Below are 19,042 nucleotides of genomic sequence, written 5' to 3' on the forward strand. Positions count from 1 at the left end.
TGAATTATGATTTTTATTCAGGTCACGCCCTCGATGTATTCGACAACTACCCACAACTAGTAATGGAGATGGCTCTGAGGCTGCCATGTCAAATACACAAACACTGCGATAATAAACATTTTGATGCACGCTGGCGTACATTACTATGCGAGTATATGATGAATCAGCAAACACCACTCAGGTATTGAAAAGTTCTAATAATATATACTTTTGTATAACTTTTATAAATAGATTTTTTATCCCATACATAGCAAAATAGGCTGAAAGAACCCAGGTTAATACCTAGCGTTAATACACTTCAATTTTCCACTTTCCGTCAAAATCTAGAGGCATTGCGTGTTGAATGGCAGAACAGGGTTTTTGCTTTGCCCCGTTATCTTTTATTCAAGGTATAAATAGAACATATTTTTACTCCATTTCATTTATTTACTTTACACTAAGTAATTTATATTAAGTAGTTTATTTACACTAAGTAGTTTATATAGATTTTTTATTTTTATTGATTCAATATTTAATTTTGTTTTTATAAGTAATAAAAATAATTTTAAATTAGAAAACAAGTACGCAAGCTTCTCTTACTGCTGTGCGGAACTCGTGAGCGCTACAGACAGCTCCGCGACGTGCACGCACTCGACACGCACCTGAGGGCCGCGCGCGTGTTGCTCGCCACCGACCCCGCTTACGATAAACTCGTACGGCTTATGGATCACTTGAAGGTATATTTTATTGTAAATTATAGATTGTGGTCAATTAAAAATATTATTTTAATAATAATAATGACAAAAATTCAAATTTATATGTTATATTGTTATGAGAATATCAGAGAAGAAATAAATTTGGACTTTATAATTTTAATGTAGTTCTGTTTTATAATTATTTCTAATATTCTAATGACAAAGTATTTCAATATTGTAAAGACAAAATAAAATCCACCAGGCGTGCGCAGAAATAGTATCAGCGCGCACCGGCAACTGGCAGCACACGTGCGTGACGGAGCGCCGCGAGACGTTGGGCTGGTTGGTGCGTGTGGCACGCCAACTGCACCCGCACGTGGCGCCCACCGTGCTGCAGCTGCTGCAGGCCGCACTGTGCGCGCCGCCCGCGCCCGCACCCGCCACGCCCGCCTCTACGCCGCCGGTCGCCGTGCAGCGCGCGCAGGACAAGGTTAGACCTAGCGCCCGCGCCCGCCACACCCCAATAGAAAAAATATATTCTTACTCCACAGTAAGGAGACGAATTTTTTTGATTGAGTTTCTCTACACTTGGTAGATTGTTTTTTTATGTGGAAAGTTCCTCCTCGTTAAATTAAGCGGGGTTCCTGGTAAAGATTTAATTATTTGAATAATTACTTATAGGTCCCGACTGTTAGTTAATCCTAATAAACTAATGGGCTTGTTTTTTTTTCCTATTTAGTGTTTTAGTCGTTATAGTATAGTCGGGGTTTTTGATTTTATATATTTTTTTATTTTTGTACTTTTTGGTTAGTATTAATTAGGATTATTTGGGCATGGAGTATTCGGTCCCTTTTTCGCTTTCCAGGTCGTGTTGCATATGAACTTTACCGGTTTCAGAAAGTAAAAGAGCAAAGTCTATATTTATCAACTTTCTCATGGTATTATTTTTATTAGTATTACAGTAACTAGAATCATGATATAACTATTTGAAATCCTCGCACTGAGCTCTGAATTTGATACCCAATAGAAAGTATTCGAAAAAAAATTTTTTTCACTAAGTCCAATGGCGTCCTACAGGTGCCACGATTATTTTTTTTAACGTCACCTATGTACACTTGGGAAGAATCCTCAATTATGTAAATCCGTTCAGTGGTGCTGGAGATACGAGATAATAAAAAAAATTACGTACATACATACATATTATATACCAGTCGGGAATTATTAATGTTTATATATATCTTGTATTTAAATTGTAATGTTAAATACTTTATCAATTAAAGAATACTGCTGAATGGTCAGAACGGGAGAGAAGCGCCGAAAGTGATGCGTTTGTATCTGACGGATCCAAGTTCCAGGAACATAGAGTCCCACCACTGGTACAGCAAATATGGAAACAGGTGACAACATTTTGTACCTTACTACACATATACTCATTTCTTCTTTATTTTAATTATGTGAACTTACAACCAAAATCGTGTTTTAGGTGACCCAGGAAGAACTTAAATTATTTGTAAAGGCTTTCTTATTGGAGACTAATTCAACAGCAGTGCGTTGGCAAGCGCATGCGTTACTTCTAGCTATTTACAAGTAAGAAAATATTGTTTTATTTAAATGTCAAATCGTAAAAATGAAATTGTAGTCGCCCTGAAGTTAGGCTTTTAGAACTTTACACCCGGATAATAATCATAAGTAAAAAAAATCTTAGTATCTCTATGCAGCCATCTACAAATAACTTCAACGCGGCCAGGACTCCTTGACCGTTTTGTACCATTCGCGTTTACTGCTAAAATAACATTATTAGACTCAATGACTTGCATCCACCTTTATATTAAAAACCTATACCTCCCTTTACATCGTTAGTTAATGTTGGTAAACTTTAAGCATACTAACAAATTGTTAAAATAGAATATTAGTTATAAAATTATATATAATAAAATATGCTGACATATATTTATATAAATGTATGTTTCAGAAACTGTTCCCAAGTAGAGCAAGAGTCGTTGGTGTCATTGCTGTGGGGATTGTGGCCTACGTTGCCGCAATACGGACGCAAAGCGGCTCAATTTGTTGACCTTCTGGGATATTTCACTCTCAAAACACCAAATATTGAATCTGAGGTGAGTTCACTTTTACTTTTATAATAATTGCTATCAAATAATGAATGTCATAAAATATATGTAGTCTGTTGTAGGCCAGTGGAACAGCTTCTCATTTTGAGTTTTATTCCCACTCAGGATATTCATTATATTTAATATTATTTTAATTTCTCCTCTATAATACACAAAACGCGGTGTTGAATTCCGCAATTTAACACTAAAATTGGATAGAAAGTAAGAAATGGAGTGTTTATACCTGTTATTCTACACCTATATTGCTATGCTACAAAAGGCCTTTCATGTGTAGTAAATTAAACAAAATCTTTCACACTACGAAAAATTTACATTTCATTATACATTTATAAAAATGATTCAACAGAATTACATAAGCAGTGCAGTGGAACTGCTTCGCAACCAAAATCAGCTGTTATCGTCTCACGGTAACGCGGCGTTGTACGCCGCTCTCGGCGCCTACGTTGAATTAGATGGATACTATCTGGAGTCTGAGCCTTGTCTCGTCTGCAACAACCCCGAAGTACCGATGGCGACCATCAAACTACCTACTATCAAGGTTTGAGAATTAATAAAATTGCTATTCACTATAGTTAGGGTCATTTATGGGGAATGCTGTGTTAATGGCTTCAATGGCGTTTAAAATTGGGGGTAAATAAAACGATTGAAACTAATTTACATCAAAATTTTTGTAAATTTTTGTTGACAATAACAGGTAATTTTTTTTGTATATCAAAGCTTGCAAATAGCATGCTGTGGTATTTAGATATGCATTTTTTTTAATTTAATAAAATTTCATCAAAATATTATATTTTTGTTGTAATAAATATATTATGTGTATAAATGAATTAGAAGTGTTTATATTTTGTATAGAATAAAAAAGGTGGTAGTTAGCCATGTGTAGTTAGACAGCATGTAGATGTGTAGTAGTTTGCATCAGGGATGTTACGGATGTATTTTAGATCTCTAGTAGGATATGAGAAAAATACTATCATTCTATCATTGTGACAAATAATTAAATATGAATTTGTATAAAATTGATTTTAAAAAATAAGTCTCGCTGTGTTTCTTGCATTTGTCTGTTCTTCTCAGGTCTGAGGCATTAACTTTAGTGAATTGGTGATGATAAATTATTTGACGTTCAAAAAATGAAGCATGTAACTTATTATTTTGAATAAAAATATTTGAATTTGATTATATCTGTTTCGGTTATGAATATAAAATTATTTTGTTTCGAATATTACAGAAATTAATTTTTAAAAACTTATTATTGGCAGCTGTTTTTTACATTCTTCTAATGATGTTCAACTGCATCGTATTGAGATGTAAGTATCAGAGGCCAGGCAAAATAAACCTCATTTCGAATCTGTTCGTATCCGAAATCATCGATACGTTTACGTATAGCTCCATAACATCCCTGGTCTACATAACTAACGCTGCGCGTGCCACCGTGCACCGACCAAATAAGGGCTAATCGCGTATAACGGTCACAGATCGACTCGAAGTTCACGACCACCACGCAGATTGTGAAGCTGGTGAACAGCCACATGATCAGCCGCATCAGCCTGCGTATCGGTGATATCAAGAGGAGCAAGATGGTGCGCACTATCAATTTCTATTACAACAATAGAACTGTCCAAGCTGTGCAGGAACTCAAGAATAAGCCGAGTGAGTGTGTTTTTCATAATATTTACTACTTTTCAGTCTCGTACGTCTATTTAGTAATGATTTAGTTTAGTTAGTATTTAATTATGATTTTTTTAAAGATTAATAACATATTATAAAAATATTTTTCGTTAATACAAAACCTGTGATTATTGTTTATATTTTTTATCTTTGTTAAAATAGGAATTTTAAAGTCTACATTACTTTTAATAAAAAATAAAATATTTACAGGCATGTGGCATAAAGCCAAGCGAGTACAACTTCAGTCCGGACAGTCAGAGGTCCGCGTTGATTTCCCGCTGCCTATTGTCGCCTGTAATCTTATGATGGAGTATGCTGACTTCTATGAAAACCAACAAGCCACAGGTTTTATAAACTATTTTAAAATTTTAAAGTTTTGGTCATAATGTGGAAGTATATTAAGAAATTTAAATATGCTGTATTATATTTTAATAGGTGAATCTCTTCAATGCCCTCGCTGTTCTCAATCTGTACCAGCGAATCCTGGAGTTTGTGCCAATTGCGGCGAGAACGTATTCCAGTGTCACAAGTGTCGGTTAGTAAAATATTTCTAAGCTGTACTTCAAGTTTAATAATAGTTTGAGTTTAACATGATATTATTATATTGTAATGTAGTTTGCTCTATAATAATGTCTAACTATAAAACATAGCCGTAGAATACATAATAATAATATATAGATATAAATATATTTAAAAAATAAAAAAGATACTATATAATTATCCTTTAGGTTCTAGAGAAATGAAAATACAATATAAATTAAAATAAAGATTACTACTCACTATTATAGTTACACATATAGACAGACTTATAAATATTTTCGTATTAATCTAGCGCCATAAACTACGACGAGAAAGATCCTTTCCTCTGTCACGCGTGCGGTTTCTGCAAGTACGCGAAGTTCGATTACACGCTGACCGCGCGGCCGTGCTGCGCCGTCGACACCATAGAGAATGACGAGGAGCGCAAGAAGATGGTGCAGACCATTGGTATTCTGCTGGACAAGGCCGATCGGGTTTACCGTCAGCTTATTGCTAATAAACCCGTTTTGGAGGTAGGTTATATTTACTTCTTATACATTTTTCTCTCTATATGATTCTAAGAAATGAGGGAGAATCAAAGAGTCATGTGATGGTACTCTACACCGGATTTTTTTTGATCAGACTGGAAATATTTCATACATTATTGTACTTTATATGAATGGATCTATATACATCATATCATACTTCATATAGTTAAGAGCAGAGAAACGAAAATATTTCAACTCTTGCTTAGGAACCTTAACCCTTTCCACTTCCTATACCCTTGTGTGTCACTTCTCAACTGATTATTTTTAATTTTAAAATGCTATTTCATTGTGAATTATGGGTACAAATCATAATAATAATATTTTGTCAATTTCAGTCGTTAGTACACAAAATAAGCGAGCATCGAGTCGAGGCTCGTGCGGATGAGAACAGCAACGGTGCTGGCGGCGCTTTCGGCGGTGCGCAGATAAACCGTGTTATACAGACACTCGCCCACAAGTATTGTGTCGAAAGTAAGGGACATTTTGAAGACCTATCCAAGATTATACAGAAGGTGCTCGCTTGCAGGTATGTTATAAAACTGGTCTGTTTACTTTATTTTTTGTTTTTGATATTTTAATGAAATATTTCTTAATGTTTATTTAATTATTACTCTCATTAAAAAAATAATTTATTGTATTGTATACTATGTTTTATTTACAGAAAGGAATTAGTGGCTTACGATAGATCGCAGAGTGAACAACAAAACGGAGACACGCTTCCAGTTTATGCTGGTCTGCTGCAAAATTATGATGGTGATGTTACTAAAGGTACCTAGGATCTTTTTTTGATTTTAATGTGGCCATACACTTTTTTTTCCAGGCCAGGAAAGGCCAGGTTTCTCCGGGTTTTAGGTCTAACATGTTGAGTACCAGAATCTGTATTTTTTTCTTCCAATAAAGATTTTTTTAAGTTAACAAACATCTTAAAGCATACGTTGTATAATTATTCACTCTTGAATAAGTTAATTATGGTATCAGTGCTGCATCACTACATTTAAATTTTTTAAATACATATTGGAAGTGGTTGTGGTGCAGTGTCTAACTGTTAACGTAAAGGTTGCGTGTTCTATACCTACTTGGGGTAACTAATTTTGTTTTCATTGCCTCCCTCTGATAACACAACAACGCAGCGCGAGAAAATAGGCCGAAACGTGAGGAACGAAGTGCCCTAACGCTAAGTTAGTTCCCTCTGTCCTGCTTTATGCGAGATGCAGTGTAAAGCAGGAACTAAAAAAATTGTTATTAAATCATATAGAATCAGGCGGTGGTTGTTACGGCTGTTCATTGGCTTGTGCCGAGCAGTGTTTAACGCTGCTGCGCGCGCTCGCCTCGCAGCGAGAACACCGGTCACGGCTATGTCGCTTTGGACTCGTGCACGAGCTGGTACATCATAGTTTGCATCGTGGAACACCTCAGGTGAATATGGAAAATTAGAGGAAAATAATTTATAAAATTCTATTAAATATTTAAAATAATGTTTAGTAACTCAATAAATTTTGTTTATAAATTTTGAATGCAGTAAATTATTTATATTATTAATTCACACTTTATAATCTCTTTTTTTATAATAACAAGGAAAAATATATTTAATTTTTATTTTTTTACATTAGTGCCAAGAAGAAGTCCGTGCTCTCATCTGCCTAGTAACGCGCGATAACTTGCCGGCAACAGAGCATCTGTGCAATTTACTATCACAAAGAATTACATTGTCTCTAATGGGCCACGCTGCCTCTCAAGATCACAATAACTCTGTAAGTAATACTCATATAAATAAACATATGTTTTTAAATTTTTAAATACATATATTATAAGGCTGTCGCGGTACATTGGTATATCGTCTGATTGGAAACGCGATGATTACGTGTTCAATACCTATTCAGTGGAATGATTTATTTTCATGTTTTTACTTTGGTAACAAGACGAAACGTTGCGATGAGTTTGGGTGGAGAATGGGGAACAGAGTGTCTCAAAACTAGCTACCCTCTGGCCTGTTCTGCTATTTTTAGGAAACAGTGTCAAACTAAAAAAATACATCATTTACTTATATATTTCCTTGTAATTTTAGGTAAGGCCTCTAGTTTTGTTGCTTGGCTCCCTAGTGAAGGTTCAAGATTCTATTGAATGCTGGGAAGTAAGACTCCGTTGTATTGTCAAACTATGGGTTTGGTAAGTTGAGGAACTCTGAATATAAAATAGCTGCATCTTATTTGGTTTTTAAGTCTATGAAACTCTATGAAAGTCTACTTTTATTTTATTAACTATATTTTCAATACTGTAATATTTTTTTAAGGTGTTGCCCACAACTTACGGAAGTAGTTGGGATACCACCTGCTGCCAGCGTTATTTTAAAACCTGAAGCTTTGGCTGGAATACCTGGTATAAATACGTCATCGCCTAATTGTAAGTAACAGAGATATAAAATATAGCTTTTAAGAAAACAAAATTCCTAAATAACGAAGCGACTGTGCGTCGTAGTATTGTTTGACTATATTCAACAATTGTAAGTTCAAACCCCATTCGGGCAAAGAAATGTTTTCATCTCCTCACTCTGGTAACAAAACAAAACGTGATGTTCCTCTCCAAATTGCGGCGCTGCGAAGAAAACGAAGAGACTTAACATTAAGTTCTCTTTGTCTCCTACACTACATATAGGATATATATGAAGTTGAATAAAATAATATCATAAAATATATTTAGCTCATCAGTTCGCTCTACAACAAGTAGCTTTGCCCTGTCTCCGCTACATGCAAGAACTAATGGCTCCCGCCACACCCGCCGCTGCGCCTGCGCCTCCGCCCGCTGAAGAACAAGGAAAAGAAAATAAGGTAAACTTGATATTGTTTTTTTTTTACCCAAGAGAATTTACAAAGTATAAATTTGTTATTGTAAAATATTAAAATATCTTTAGACGTTCATCTTTTGTATAGATTGACATTATACCGTATTCACATTCTAATTAAGTGACTTTTTTTGACCGTTGATATAAAAACTAAACAAACATTTTATCTTTACTCAATGTGTATTATTATAATATCTTCACTCCAGCCTCTGCCTACCCTGCTGCGTGCGGGATACAGCGTGAAGCTGATGTGTATTATGTATGATGGGGTAGAATTTTAAGTGTATCATATTTGAATTTTCATTAGGAATTAACACAACAAGCAGCGCCCACGGTTCTCCCAGCTACGACAGGCAACATGGTCGTCGACCTATCAGCTTGGCTGGCTGGACGTGTACCACACAAACAATGGCGGAAGCTAGTAGCAACTAATGATATACCACCACCCGATACAACGCTACCACCACGGGATCTACATTTGGCTCATAAATATTTGGGCAAGTGGAAGGAAAAGGTGATTTGAATGTACTTTTTAAGTATTATATCATTAATTTTTATCTTTTTGAAAAACAATTGTTTATGTTTTAATTTACTCACCAAAGTCACTTGTTATCATTAATTATAATATCATCAAGTAAATTTGAAAAGTTCTTGTCCAAATTTTTATTTTATTCCTGTTGTATTTAAAACTTGTTTGCCTTTTTCCAGATGCTTCTTTCGAACGGCATGCGCCAGCTAGCCCTAGACGAGGGCGGTTGGCTCCGTCCCGTCATGTTCGACCCGAGCTCACGCATTGCGCGCGACACCGCCTGTCAGATGGTGAAGTCGTTGTGCGACTCGTATGAGAGGACTAGAGCGGTATGTTGGAAATTGTATTTTATGTGTTTTTAGATTTATTCTGTATCTTACTTATGGTAGGATAGGCAGAGGGAACAGTGTTAAGGCACTTAGTTCTCCATGTATCCCCCAAACTTCAAAATTCATCAAAGTAAGAAAATGAAAATATGTAATTTATTTCCCCTGAATGGGAATCAAATCCGCAATCTTCTCATTTACAGTCAGACGCTGAGCCGTATCGTCACGCCCACCTCAATTGTGAAAAGTGAATTTTAAGTTGAGACACTCTAAATATATGACTGCTTGCTATATATGCTTATGATAATATTTTATATGTTTTTACAGGTCTTAATTTTGTTAACCAGCTTTTTACCAGAAGTTGGCTCGGCGGGAGAAGCAAGTGAACAATTTTTACAATTATATCAAAGTAAGTTTTATTTTTTAAACCCTTTAGTCTTATTAATTTGTGAAAATGTATAAATTAATAACATTTTCATTTTGTTAGCTCTAGCATCTGAAGCTCCATGGAAACAATTCCTGGCCTTACGTGGCGTACTACAACAAATCGCGGATTTGATGACAAAAGAAATTGATAACTTGCACCGTCTTGAAGAAACTACACTGACTTCGGATCTTGCTCAAGGTTTGTACGAAATTTGAATAATTCTAAAAATTTTAACCTACAACATCATTAAGAATAATTTATCAAATGAAAGTGTAGAAGATTCTACAGACACTTTAATAGCAGGGATATTGACATTTAGCAGTAGATATAAATGATGACATGATGTAAAAAGTATATATTTTGGATAGGAAGGAAGGAAAAGGGCACTCCTAACTCCTAAATATGAACGTATCGGCACTCAATCACGTGACTCTTGGGACTCGGCTTCCTATATAACAATTAAAATTATTTTACAGGCTATGCTCTAAAACGTCTAACGGAGTTGCTAGCAATGTTCCTAGAAGAGCCGGGCGCTAGACGCACGTACAAGGGACGTTTGGTTGGCGCGGTCCTCGGCGGGTATTTGTCGTTGCGTCGTTTAGTTGTGCAACGAACGCGGCTCACTGATGACACTCAAGAGAAGTTGTTGGAACTGCTCGAGGAGATGACTACAGGTAATAAAGTGGTGTAATTAGTTAGAATTGTGTTTATTTAGCACTTTCCACACTGGATTGATTAAAGATGTAAGATTTGATTGAAAACAGATTGTTGTATTTAAATAATATTGGCATGTAGTAGTTAATTTTATCAACTAAGACAAATTTACTATTTGAAATATTATCAGTTTCTAAGTTCAAACATCAAACATTTTTTTATATGTATAGGCACTGAAACAGAAACAGCAGAATTTATGGCAGTTTGCATTGAGACGGTACAAAAGTATCCATTGCAAGATTACCGCACGCCTGTTTTCATTTTCGAACGTCTCTGCTCTATTATATATCCGGAAGAAAACGACGTTGGCGAGTTCTTCCTTACGCTTGAGAAAGATCCACAGCAGGAGGACTTCTTGCAGGTACTTTTTTAGCATTATTTTTAAAAATTTGCAATTTTTGTTATGTGCTGCATTAGCTATTTGCATGCCACGGCGGTATATTTTAAATTTCTTTATTGTTATAGGGTCGAATGTTGGGTAACCCCTACTCGTGTGTGGAGCCAGGCATGGGTCCACTAATGCGAGACGTGAAGAACAAGATATGTACCGACTGCGAACTAGTGGCCCTCCTCGAAGACGACAATGGAATGGAACTGCTTGTATGCAATAAGATCATGTCCCTTGATCTGCCTGTTAAGGAGGTTTATAAAAAGGTAAATATTTTGGAAATTCTGTTATTTAATTTTACGTACAATATGGATGTAGCTATTAAATATATATGTTTGTGTTCTTTGTTTCGTTTAATAAAGTGCGGAAGTGTTGCGGCGTTGAGTTCGCCACTTAAAATACAATACCATAAAAATAATAATAATAGAAAATGGAGTGTCTTAAGACTAATATGTGGGATAAAAGTTTTTTAAAATTGTAAAGCATTATAGTGAAAATGAATAAAAACTTTTCAGGTTTGGTGTACATCTGGCGAAGCAGTTGATGCGATGAGAGTTGTATATCGTATGCGTGGTTTACTCGGGGATGCCACCGAGGAGTTTGTGGAGACCCTCAGCCAGACCAATGCGGAGACTGTGGACGACGAGCAAGTGTATCGTATGGCGAATGTGTTGGCTGATTGTGGTAAGGAATATGCCGTTATTGTATCTAATTAATAATACTTAGCTATTAATAATACTTTTGTTTTTAAATAGATCTATTTTGCAACTATATGTATTTATACTATAAAGAATGAAAATATCATACTATCATCAACACAGGTGGTCTAGAAGTGATGCTGCAACGTCTCGCAGCGATCGGTCGCGTAGGTTGCGCGCGCTCACTGGTCGCCACCCTCCTGCGTCTGCTCGCGCTGTGCGCGCGTGTTCGCCGCTGCGTGCGCGTGCTGACGCGGCCCGAGGCACGCGCCCTGCCGGTGCTGCTCCACGCGCTCAGTCTGGCTGCGGCGGATGAGAGGGAGATGCAGAGAGCACCGCTTGTGTATCAGTTGTTGGAGGTGAGTAGGGTTCTTTGTAAAGAATCTTTTAATTAAACATGTTTTTTAAAAATATATATATTATATTGGTCACTTTAAATTTATTGGCCATGTGTAGTTTTGATATAAAATGATATTACTGAAAGTTATTAATTAATCGACAGGTGTATTTAGTTTATGTCATTTGATTTTATTTTGTTTCAGATAATGGAACGTATTTTATCTGTCGCTGCCAGTGAGAGTCTCGAGTCTTTCCTACAATTCTCATTAACATTTGGCGGACCGGAACACGTACAAGCCTTACTAAACTGCACTGAGTGTCCAGGTTTGTTGTTATTAATTATAAATACTTTAGAAAATATATTGACATTAGTACTTGACTTCTTTTTTACATTATATTTATATTATAATATGTTTTACAGGGATCCGTAATAACTCTGTGGCTCTAGGTCATTTGACACGTGTACTGGCGGCTCTCGTATACGGCAATGACTTAAAGATGGCAATGCTAGTCGACCATTTCAAACCAGTATTAGATTTCGTTTTACTCGATTCCGAACAATGGGGTGAAGAGGAGTTCTGTATGGAATTATTCTGTGTACTATGTGCGAATATAGAGAGGAATTCTATTGGTGGGACATTGAAGGACTATTTAATATCACTGGGTGTAGTTCGTGACGCTCTGGATTATATCGTGGTAAGCTATATGTTGTATAAATTGATATTCTTTTAATTTGTTTATTTTTTTCATTTATTTATGTACCACAAAAAAAAGTATAGGAAACATATAATAATAGGAATAATATGTAAAACGGATAACTTATTTCTAATAGAGATTTCTACCAGAAATTCTTGAATGTAAAAGAAAACAAATTTTAATATTATGGATTTTTTATAGGCTTAAATATTCATAGTAACTATAGTGAGGTAATTTATTCTATTTAGTATGATCAAATATTTTTTAGAAAAACGCGCCGTGTGTGAAACCAACCCTAGTATGTACGGACTCGGATGAGCTGAAGGAGTTCATCAGCCGTCCCGCTCTCAAATATATCCTGCGCTTCCTTACCGGACTTGCTACTGATCATGAGCTTACACAAGTAAGATAGTTTCTATAATTCCATTAAAGTTATACTTATTGTGAAATGAAACGATTTATACATTAGAATTTTGTATAGAGTTTTCTTTATTACTATATGAGATTTTTAATGTAAACAGCATTGTCTTGTAAGTTTGGTCTTTGCTGTAACATCTTATTACTACAGTATGATACTTTTTCAAAAACGTTTTAAAATTTTAACGTAGCTTGATTTGAACCCGCGCTGCTTTGAAATCGTCCAACCGCTCTGACCCCCAAGCCATACGTTATTATCGAGCTACGTCGAAATTCTTATAAACTTGTTAGTTAGCATTTGTGTAGGGAGATTTTTATAAATTTCCGCTACGCAATGATAATTACTTAATAAATGTAATGTAATATTTAAAAAGAAACTAAAGTATAACATTTATTTTGTATAATATATTATAATCTTTTCCGTACAGATGCTAGTATGCGAGAAAGTAATACCGATCGTCCACCGTCTGGAGCAAGTGTCGTCCGGCGAACACGTGGGCTCGCTCGCCGAGAACTTGCTAGAGGCGCTGCGATCTCAGCCTCAGTGCGCCACCAAGGTGCAGCAAGTACGAGAGTTTACGCGACAGGTGGGATATTTGTTAAATTATTATTATTACTTATATTTTTTGTTTGCGTGTATGAGATAATTTTATGAAGAATCAATAAAATGTAAATTATTAAAGATGATAATAATATGCGACAATGATATTATATAATTAACTACATACAACGGACATATTGTATGTTTTCAATTTCATTTCTAAATAAATATACGACACGACAGGAAAAGAAACGTCTAGCAATGGCGGTCCGCGAGCGTCAGCTAGGCGCGTTAGGAATGCGCAGCAACGAGCGCGGCCAAGTGACGGCGCAGTGCAGCCTCACGCAGCAAGTAGCGGACCTGGCCGAGGAGGCCGGCGCCGTATGCTGCATATGCAGGGAGGGATACAAATATCAGCCTACTAAGGTAATTATGTTTACGTTGTATGGAAATCAAGTGTCAGTTAAGCGCGCTAAGTATGTTTAGTACAAACGTGGTCAAGTACCGGCAACAAGGCAAGTCAAGAAAGATGTCTCTTCTTAGCAGAATTGCCTTTCGAGTCGGTGGTAGCTTTCTGTAAGGCTGACTTTACTGACATTTCTGTGTAACTTGATTCAAAAATGGCCTAATTGAATAAAGAATATTTTTATTTAGATTTAGCGGATCTAGTTAGGAAGCGTGGTCAGGAATTATTATAGATTCTTTTTAGTTATAAACTACCGACTGATTATTATTTAATTATTACTTTTTTAAATAAATATAAAATTTACTTAAAAAACTATTTGTATTTATTAACCATTAATTTTATACATAGGTGTTAGGTATCTACACGTTCACTAAACGCTGTCCCGTAGAGGAATTCGAGGTGCGCGCGCGCAAGACGCTGGGCTACACTACGGTGTCGCACTACAATATAGTGCACGTTGAGTGTCACATGGCTGCCGTTAGACTTGCGCGTGCCAGGTCAGTTATATTATTTTTTTGTTTTTGCCATAAATTAATTATTTACATACATATGTATTTGATTATATGTCATGTGAAAATAAAAAAATAAATCAGCTTCGGTACGCAAAGGGAAACTAGTGTTAAGACCCTCCGTCCCCAATTTCCGCTGAATTTTTTGAGGACAGTCACACCCTTGTTCCCCTGCGCCAAGACGGCCTCAATGTCATATGATGTAGTAAAAATAATTTGTTAAACCAAATTCACATAGAAAACTAAGAAGAAAAGAGAAATAATATAACATTGTTTTTATTAATTATAAATAAAATGATAAAAAAACTAAAATATGTATATACATTAGTAATTTTATTATATTGTAGAGATGAATGGGAGAGTGCAGCACTTCAAAATGCATCAACACGTTGCAATGGGCTTCTACCGCTGTGGGGACCCCACGTGCCTGAATCTGCGTTTGCTTCTTGTCTTGCACGACACACTACTTATTTACAGGTTAATGAAATTATATTTTTTTAACTATACAATAAATGACGTTAAGTTACATATATATATATATATATATATATTGTGAGTACTATTTAAAAAGAACTATGGATAAGACTTATTTTAATAAATCTTTATTTAATAAATCAATGTTTCTTGAAGCTTTAAGCTTGATTTTATTAAATAATTTTTGAATGAGAATATTGATGAATATTGAATTGATTTGAGAATTGCATACTTTATTTAGATTTCATTTTTATATGAATAAAATCTAAATTAATTTCGAAACTATAATACGTTGACTGAAGTTATCAATTCAAAACAAAATAGCTTTATATGAAAATTAAAAATTACTTCCTAACTTTTAACTTATCTTACTTAACCTTACAAACTCCAGGAATGCACCGGTCACCGCGACATTGGACACACGTGCACCGTCCACGACTTGAAGCTGCTACTAGTGCGCTTCGCCCGCGGCCGCACCTTCCACGACGACACCGGTGGCGGCGGGCCGCTCTCCAATATGCAGCTCGTGCCCGCGTTGGCGCATATGGCGTTATATGTTATTAACACGTATGTTGATATTACATTTGTGTGTATTCGATGTATGTGTGTTTTTGTTTTTCGTTGGTTAAGATATGGCGGTTATATAAATTAAGCGGAAGCAAATTTCAATAACGGTAAACATCTTCCATATTTTCTAAAAAAAATTATAAAAAATAATGGCACAGAGCTAGCTATCTATTTAAATTAGTAATAATAATTAATAGTGATGATTGTCGTCAAAGTTCTCTTGTATTCGTTAATTTATTGTTGTTTAAAATAGATTTTAATATTGTTTGTTTGACAGGACCCGTGTTGCCGGGCGAGAAGTGACCGGTTTGGAGACTAGTCTGTCGTGGCTGCCGGCAAAGGTCCTGGAGTCTGCGCACGACGCTGACGGACCGCTGTATTACCTTACGCTTATGCTTTTACTGTATCCGCATTCTAAGTAAGTTGCTATGTATTATATAAATATTTTATAAAAAAAAAACAGCTTCACGCTGTATGTATGTTAGGACACTCCATTTCCCACTTTAATCAAATTAAAAGATAATTACAAACATATGTTATAATTATCTCAACAGATGGCGCCTCCTCCGCGTGGACATGCTCAAGCGTCTCCTCCTGGCGGGTCACGTGCGCGCCGTGGCACCGGGCGGGCCCGCACTGCGCGCCCTGACGGCGGACCAGCGCACGCCGCGCGCTTGGCCCGACTACAAGCCGTATGCTATGTTTGTTGCGCTCATACAACAGCTGTATAGTGTTATGTTTAAGGTGAGTTGCTTTATACAGATAAACTAATCATTTTATAAAACCCCTTTATTGTTAGATGACTTTGACAATATGTTTCTTTCTGTGTTATTGAAATATTAAATAAAATTTTTAACATAGTAAAATTGGAACTTATGCCGCGTGGATGTCATCCTAGTTTATAAAATTATTAATTTTATGACTTAAGAATAATTATGAGTTAATATTAAAAAACCTTTTTTCTCATAAATAAGTTTTTTTTTTACTTAATTTACGTAAACCCAGTAGTTTATATCTACTAATATATACTTATACATATTTAAATGTCCTCAGAACGTAAACGCTACAACAGTCGAACAGTGGCCAATTAAACTAGCCGAGTACATCCGCCACAACGACGAATCTAACGCCAAAGCAGCAGAACGCATAGTTACTACTCTAACCGATGAGCTTCTACCTTGCGCTTCCTTCTCTGAATTCTGTGATGCTGCAGGCTTCCTAGAAGATATCCCAGACCCTGATGCCTTCCTCCAGGCACTCCTCGACGAGCAGCCGTGAGGAAGGGCCTTTGCGCCCTATTGCCTCAGCTATAACGGGTGCATGGCCTGTTGATATGGTGCCGTTAAACAAATTCAATAGTGTTTTTTTTTACAATATTTCCAATTGCAATACTCGAGTACTTTTCTGTGTCTTAGTATATCTTTCTGTATCTTGCACTTCATGTATCCAGGTTGGCTTCAATAAATGGCTTTTGCTTCTACTTTGGTGTTTTATTTTATTTTTATTATTGTTTACGTAGACAGATATATTTTTTAGGAAATAACTGTATAAATATATTGTTTATATTATATTAAAAGTACATGGGATTGATCTAGTAAAAAGAAATATTCTTCTATTAAAAATTATACTGATATTTTAGTAAAATATATAATAAAATATTTTTTTATAAAATATATTGAATAGCAAATATATACTTTTTGTTGTGAAGGAATTTAAAGTGTTATTCCAGGAAAGAAAAATATTTTCTTCTATCTTGCCTGCTTAATTTCGTCGTGGATTTTATATTTATACCTACATGATTTAACTGTTAGTCCCTAATGGAAATATTCTGATCGGGTTCTATATTTCACAACAATGAGATTGACATAGTCGTTTGAGTGGAAACTCGTGGGTCCAAATATAAACAGTTGAAATAATTAGTGTTCAGTAGTGGTTTGAATATGGGGATAATTATTCTGTTTCTGTTCTATTTATTTAATACGAATGAATATCGCTTACACAAACTGTTTCTTTATAAATGTTTTGAGTTACTGTCAAATGAGCAACTTTTATATGTTGAGTTTTCATATGTTTTTCATATAAGAATTTTTCAGCTTAGCTGATCCGAGCTTTGGACGGTTTCCAAGAGGCGCGGGTTCAAATTCTGCTAAGTATGTCTTATTTAATTTACACGTTCTTACCAAATACTTTTCTGCTGGTCCTAAGCCTAGTAAAGCATGGAGGAAAATCTTCTTACTTACAAATATGTATATTTTTAAATGATATTAAATTATCATATAACTATAACGTGTTTGTACTGGGTGAGTTACTTCATATTCATAATATTTATGAAGGCTGACGCGTTGAAATTGATGGTAGATTATTTGACGTTCAAAGAATGAAGCATGTCGCTTCTTATTTATTCTTCCCCCAGAAAATATTTCTAGATACGATAATGCATATATTATCTTCAAAAACAAGTTTGATTAAAAAAAACAAATACGTGCAGATTCAAGCAATGGGATCTCATACTATTCCTTCTAATCCAATCTAATTTATTTAATTGCAGGATTAAACTCCTATGACATTTAAAAGCAACCTACAACTAAACTATAAACAATACTGAACCTGACCTTGACACGCGTGACACATTTTTAATAAGATCAGAGTTGCGTACAACCAGATATGTCATAGACGATTAGAGTGCCGCACTCACGACTCTTGCGCAAGCTGTGAAGATTGTGAGACGTCGTGATGAGAGATAATGTTCAATAACTATTCTTATATTAAATAATGAATTGGGTCTAGGTGATGCTGTACTGGTTTGTCTTGTTCTGGTTTTTTGAATGGTGTTGTCGTGGCAACACGCTGGGTTCTATTGTTTGGTGTTTGAAGATTTATGTCGGCTTTAAAGATATCTTTTGGCTCGTCTAGATAGGTCTCGTGTTAACCTTTCAATATTTTGAGACGTTCTCATAAACAATAACAGCTCGTTATCAATGGTTTTATTTCTTTTTAATCAGACCAGGATTACAAGCGTGTGACTGTAGACAGGACAGATTGTGGGTTCGATTCCCATTCGAGGAAATTATATTTCATATTTTCATTTCTCTCTGGTGTCAAAGCAAAGTGCGACGTAGAGTTCTGCCACTAACACGCCATGGCTCCAGAATTTAGCAGAAAGTGGGGAACAGAGCGTCTACGTAACACTAGATTCCCAGGCTCACTCTGCTAGAAGCTAAAAAAAGGTATGAAACGGGCTAGAATACATGAACAAACTTAAAATAAGGATATTTTAATGGCGCTTGCCATATACCAACAATTCGTATTGCAAAATAATTAATATCATTGTGTGCCTCTGCCCCAACACAATATAAAGCCTCCATATTGTTATATGTACGTTGCATCAAACACATTACACTTGTAAATGAGACATTCGCATTAATTACGAATCATCTAGGTTAGCGCTGTATGTGGGTAGATTATGACAGCTAGCACTACATTCATATCTAGATGTGATTTTAATAATATCTATTAAATATACAAAGTTTAGAGAAATTTTGGAATTGTGAACTGATATTTTTTTAAATTTACGTTG

General features: G+C 35.5%; 1 protein-coding gene across 3 annotated transcripts in view; it reads left to right on the forward strand.

The window, feature by feature from the left end:
* poe (E3 ubiquitin-protein ligase-like protein poe) overlaps positions 1–16,945 on the forward strand; it is a 47,589-nt gene extending 30,644 nt beyond the window's left edge. For 2 of the 3 annotated variants that reach the window (XM_085192412.1, XM_085192414.1), the window contains exons 60-97: positions 22–181; positions 554–716; positions 937–1,164; positions 1,955–2,071; positions 2,158–2,261; positions 2,647–2,791; positions 3,150–3,341; positions 4,276–4,450; positions 4,679–4,813; positions 4,904–5,003; positions 5,301–5,520; positions 5,871–6,061; positions 6,197–6,303; positions 6,791–6,951; positions 7,146–7,286; positions 7,601–7,701; positions 7,826–7,935; positions 8,233–8,360; positions 8,682–8,888; positions 9,083–9,232; positions 9,557–9,638; positions 9,717–9,854; positions 10,133–10,330; positions 10,541–10,731; positions 10,836–11,024; positions 11,274–11,442; positions 11,580–11,815; positions 11,999–12,119; positions 12,217–12,491; positions 12,760–12,894; positions 13,337–13,495; positions 13,693–13,875; positions 14,264–14,412; positions 14,772–14,901; positions 15,290–15,465; positions 15,743–15,883; positions 16,020–16,209; positions 16,519–16,945. In XM_085192412.1, coding sequence (XP_085048538.1) covers positions 22–181; positions 554–716; positions 937–1,164; positions 1,955–2,071; positions 2,158–2,261; positions 2,647–2,791; positions 3,150–3,341; positions 4,276–4,450; positions 4,679–4,813; positions 4,904–5,003; positions 5,301–5,520; positions 5,871–6,061; positions 6,197–6,303; positions 6,791–6,951; positions 7,146–7,286; positions 7,601–7,701; positions 7,826–7,935; positions 8,233–8,360; positions 8,682–8,888; positions 9,083–9,232; positions 9,557–9,638; positions 9,717–9,854; positions 10,133–10,330; positions 10,541–10,731; positions 10,836–11,024; positions 11,274–11,442; positions 11,580–11,815; positions 11,999–12,119; positions 12,217–12,491; positions 12,760–12,894; positions 13,337–13,495; positions 13,693–13,875; positions 14,264–14,412; positions 14,772–14,901; positions 15,290–15,465; positions 15,743–15,883; positions 16,020–16,209; positions 16,519–16,743 — 6,122 coding nt within the window. In that variant the 3' untranslated portion in view covers positions 16,744–16,945. The remainder of the gene's footprint in view (positions 1–21; positions 182–553; positions 717–936; positions 1,165–1,954; positions 2,072–2,157; positions 2,262–2,646; positions 2,792–3,149; positions 3,342–4,275; positions 4,451–4,678; positions 4,814–4,903; positions 5,004–5,300; positions 5,521–5,870; positions 6,062–6,196; positions 6,304–6,790; positions 6,952–7,145; positions 7,287–7,600; positions 7,702–7,825; positions 7,936–8,232; positions 8,361–8,681; positions 8,889–9,082; positions 9,233–9,556; positions 9,639–9,716; positions 9,855–10,132; positions 10,331–10,540; positions 10,732–10,835; positions 11,025–11,273; positions 11,443–11,579; positions 11,816–11,998; positions 12,120–12,216; positions 12,492–12,759; positions 12,895–13,336; positions 13,496–13,692; positions 13,876–14,263; positions 14,413–14,771; positions 14,902–15,289; positions 15,466–15,742; positions 15,884–16,019; positions 16,210–16,518) is intronic. The other variant, XM_085192413.1, reaches the window with a different exon arrangement.
* Positions 16,946–19,042: the final 2,097 nt, after the last annotated feature.

The sequence above is a fragment of the Heliconius melpomene genome, chromosome 11 (assembly GCF_056956725.1).
Source record: "Heliconius melpomene rosina isolate 202511_hmr_F chromosome 11, ASM5695672v1, whole genome shotgun sequence".
NCBI classification, from domain to species: Eukaryota; Metazoa; Arthropoda; class Insecta; order Lepidoptera; family Nymphalidae; genus Heliconius; species Heliconius melpomene.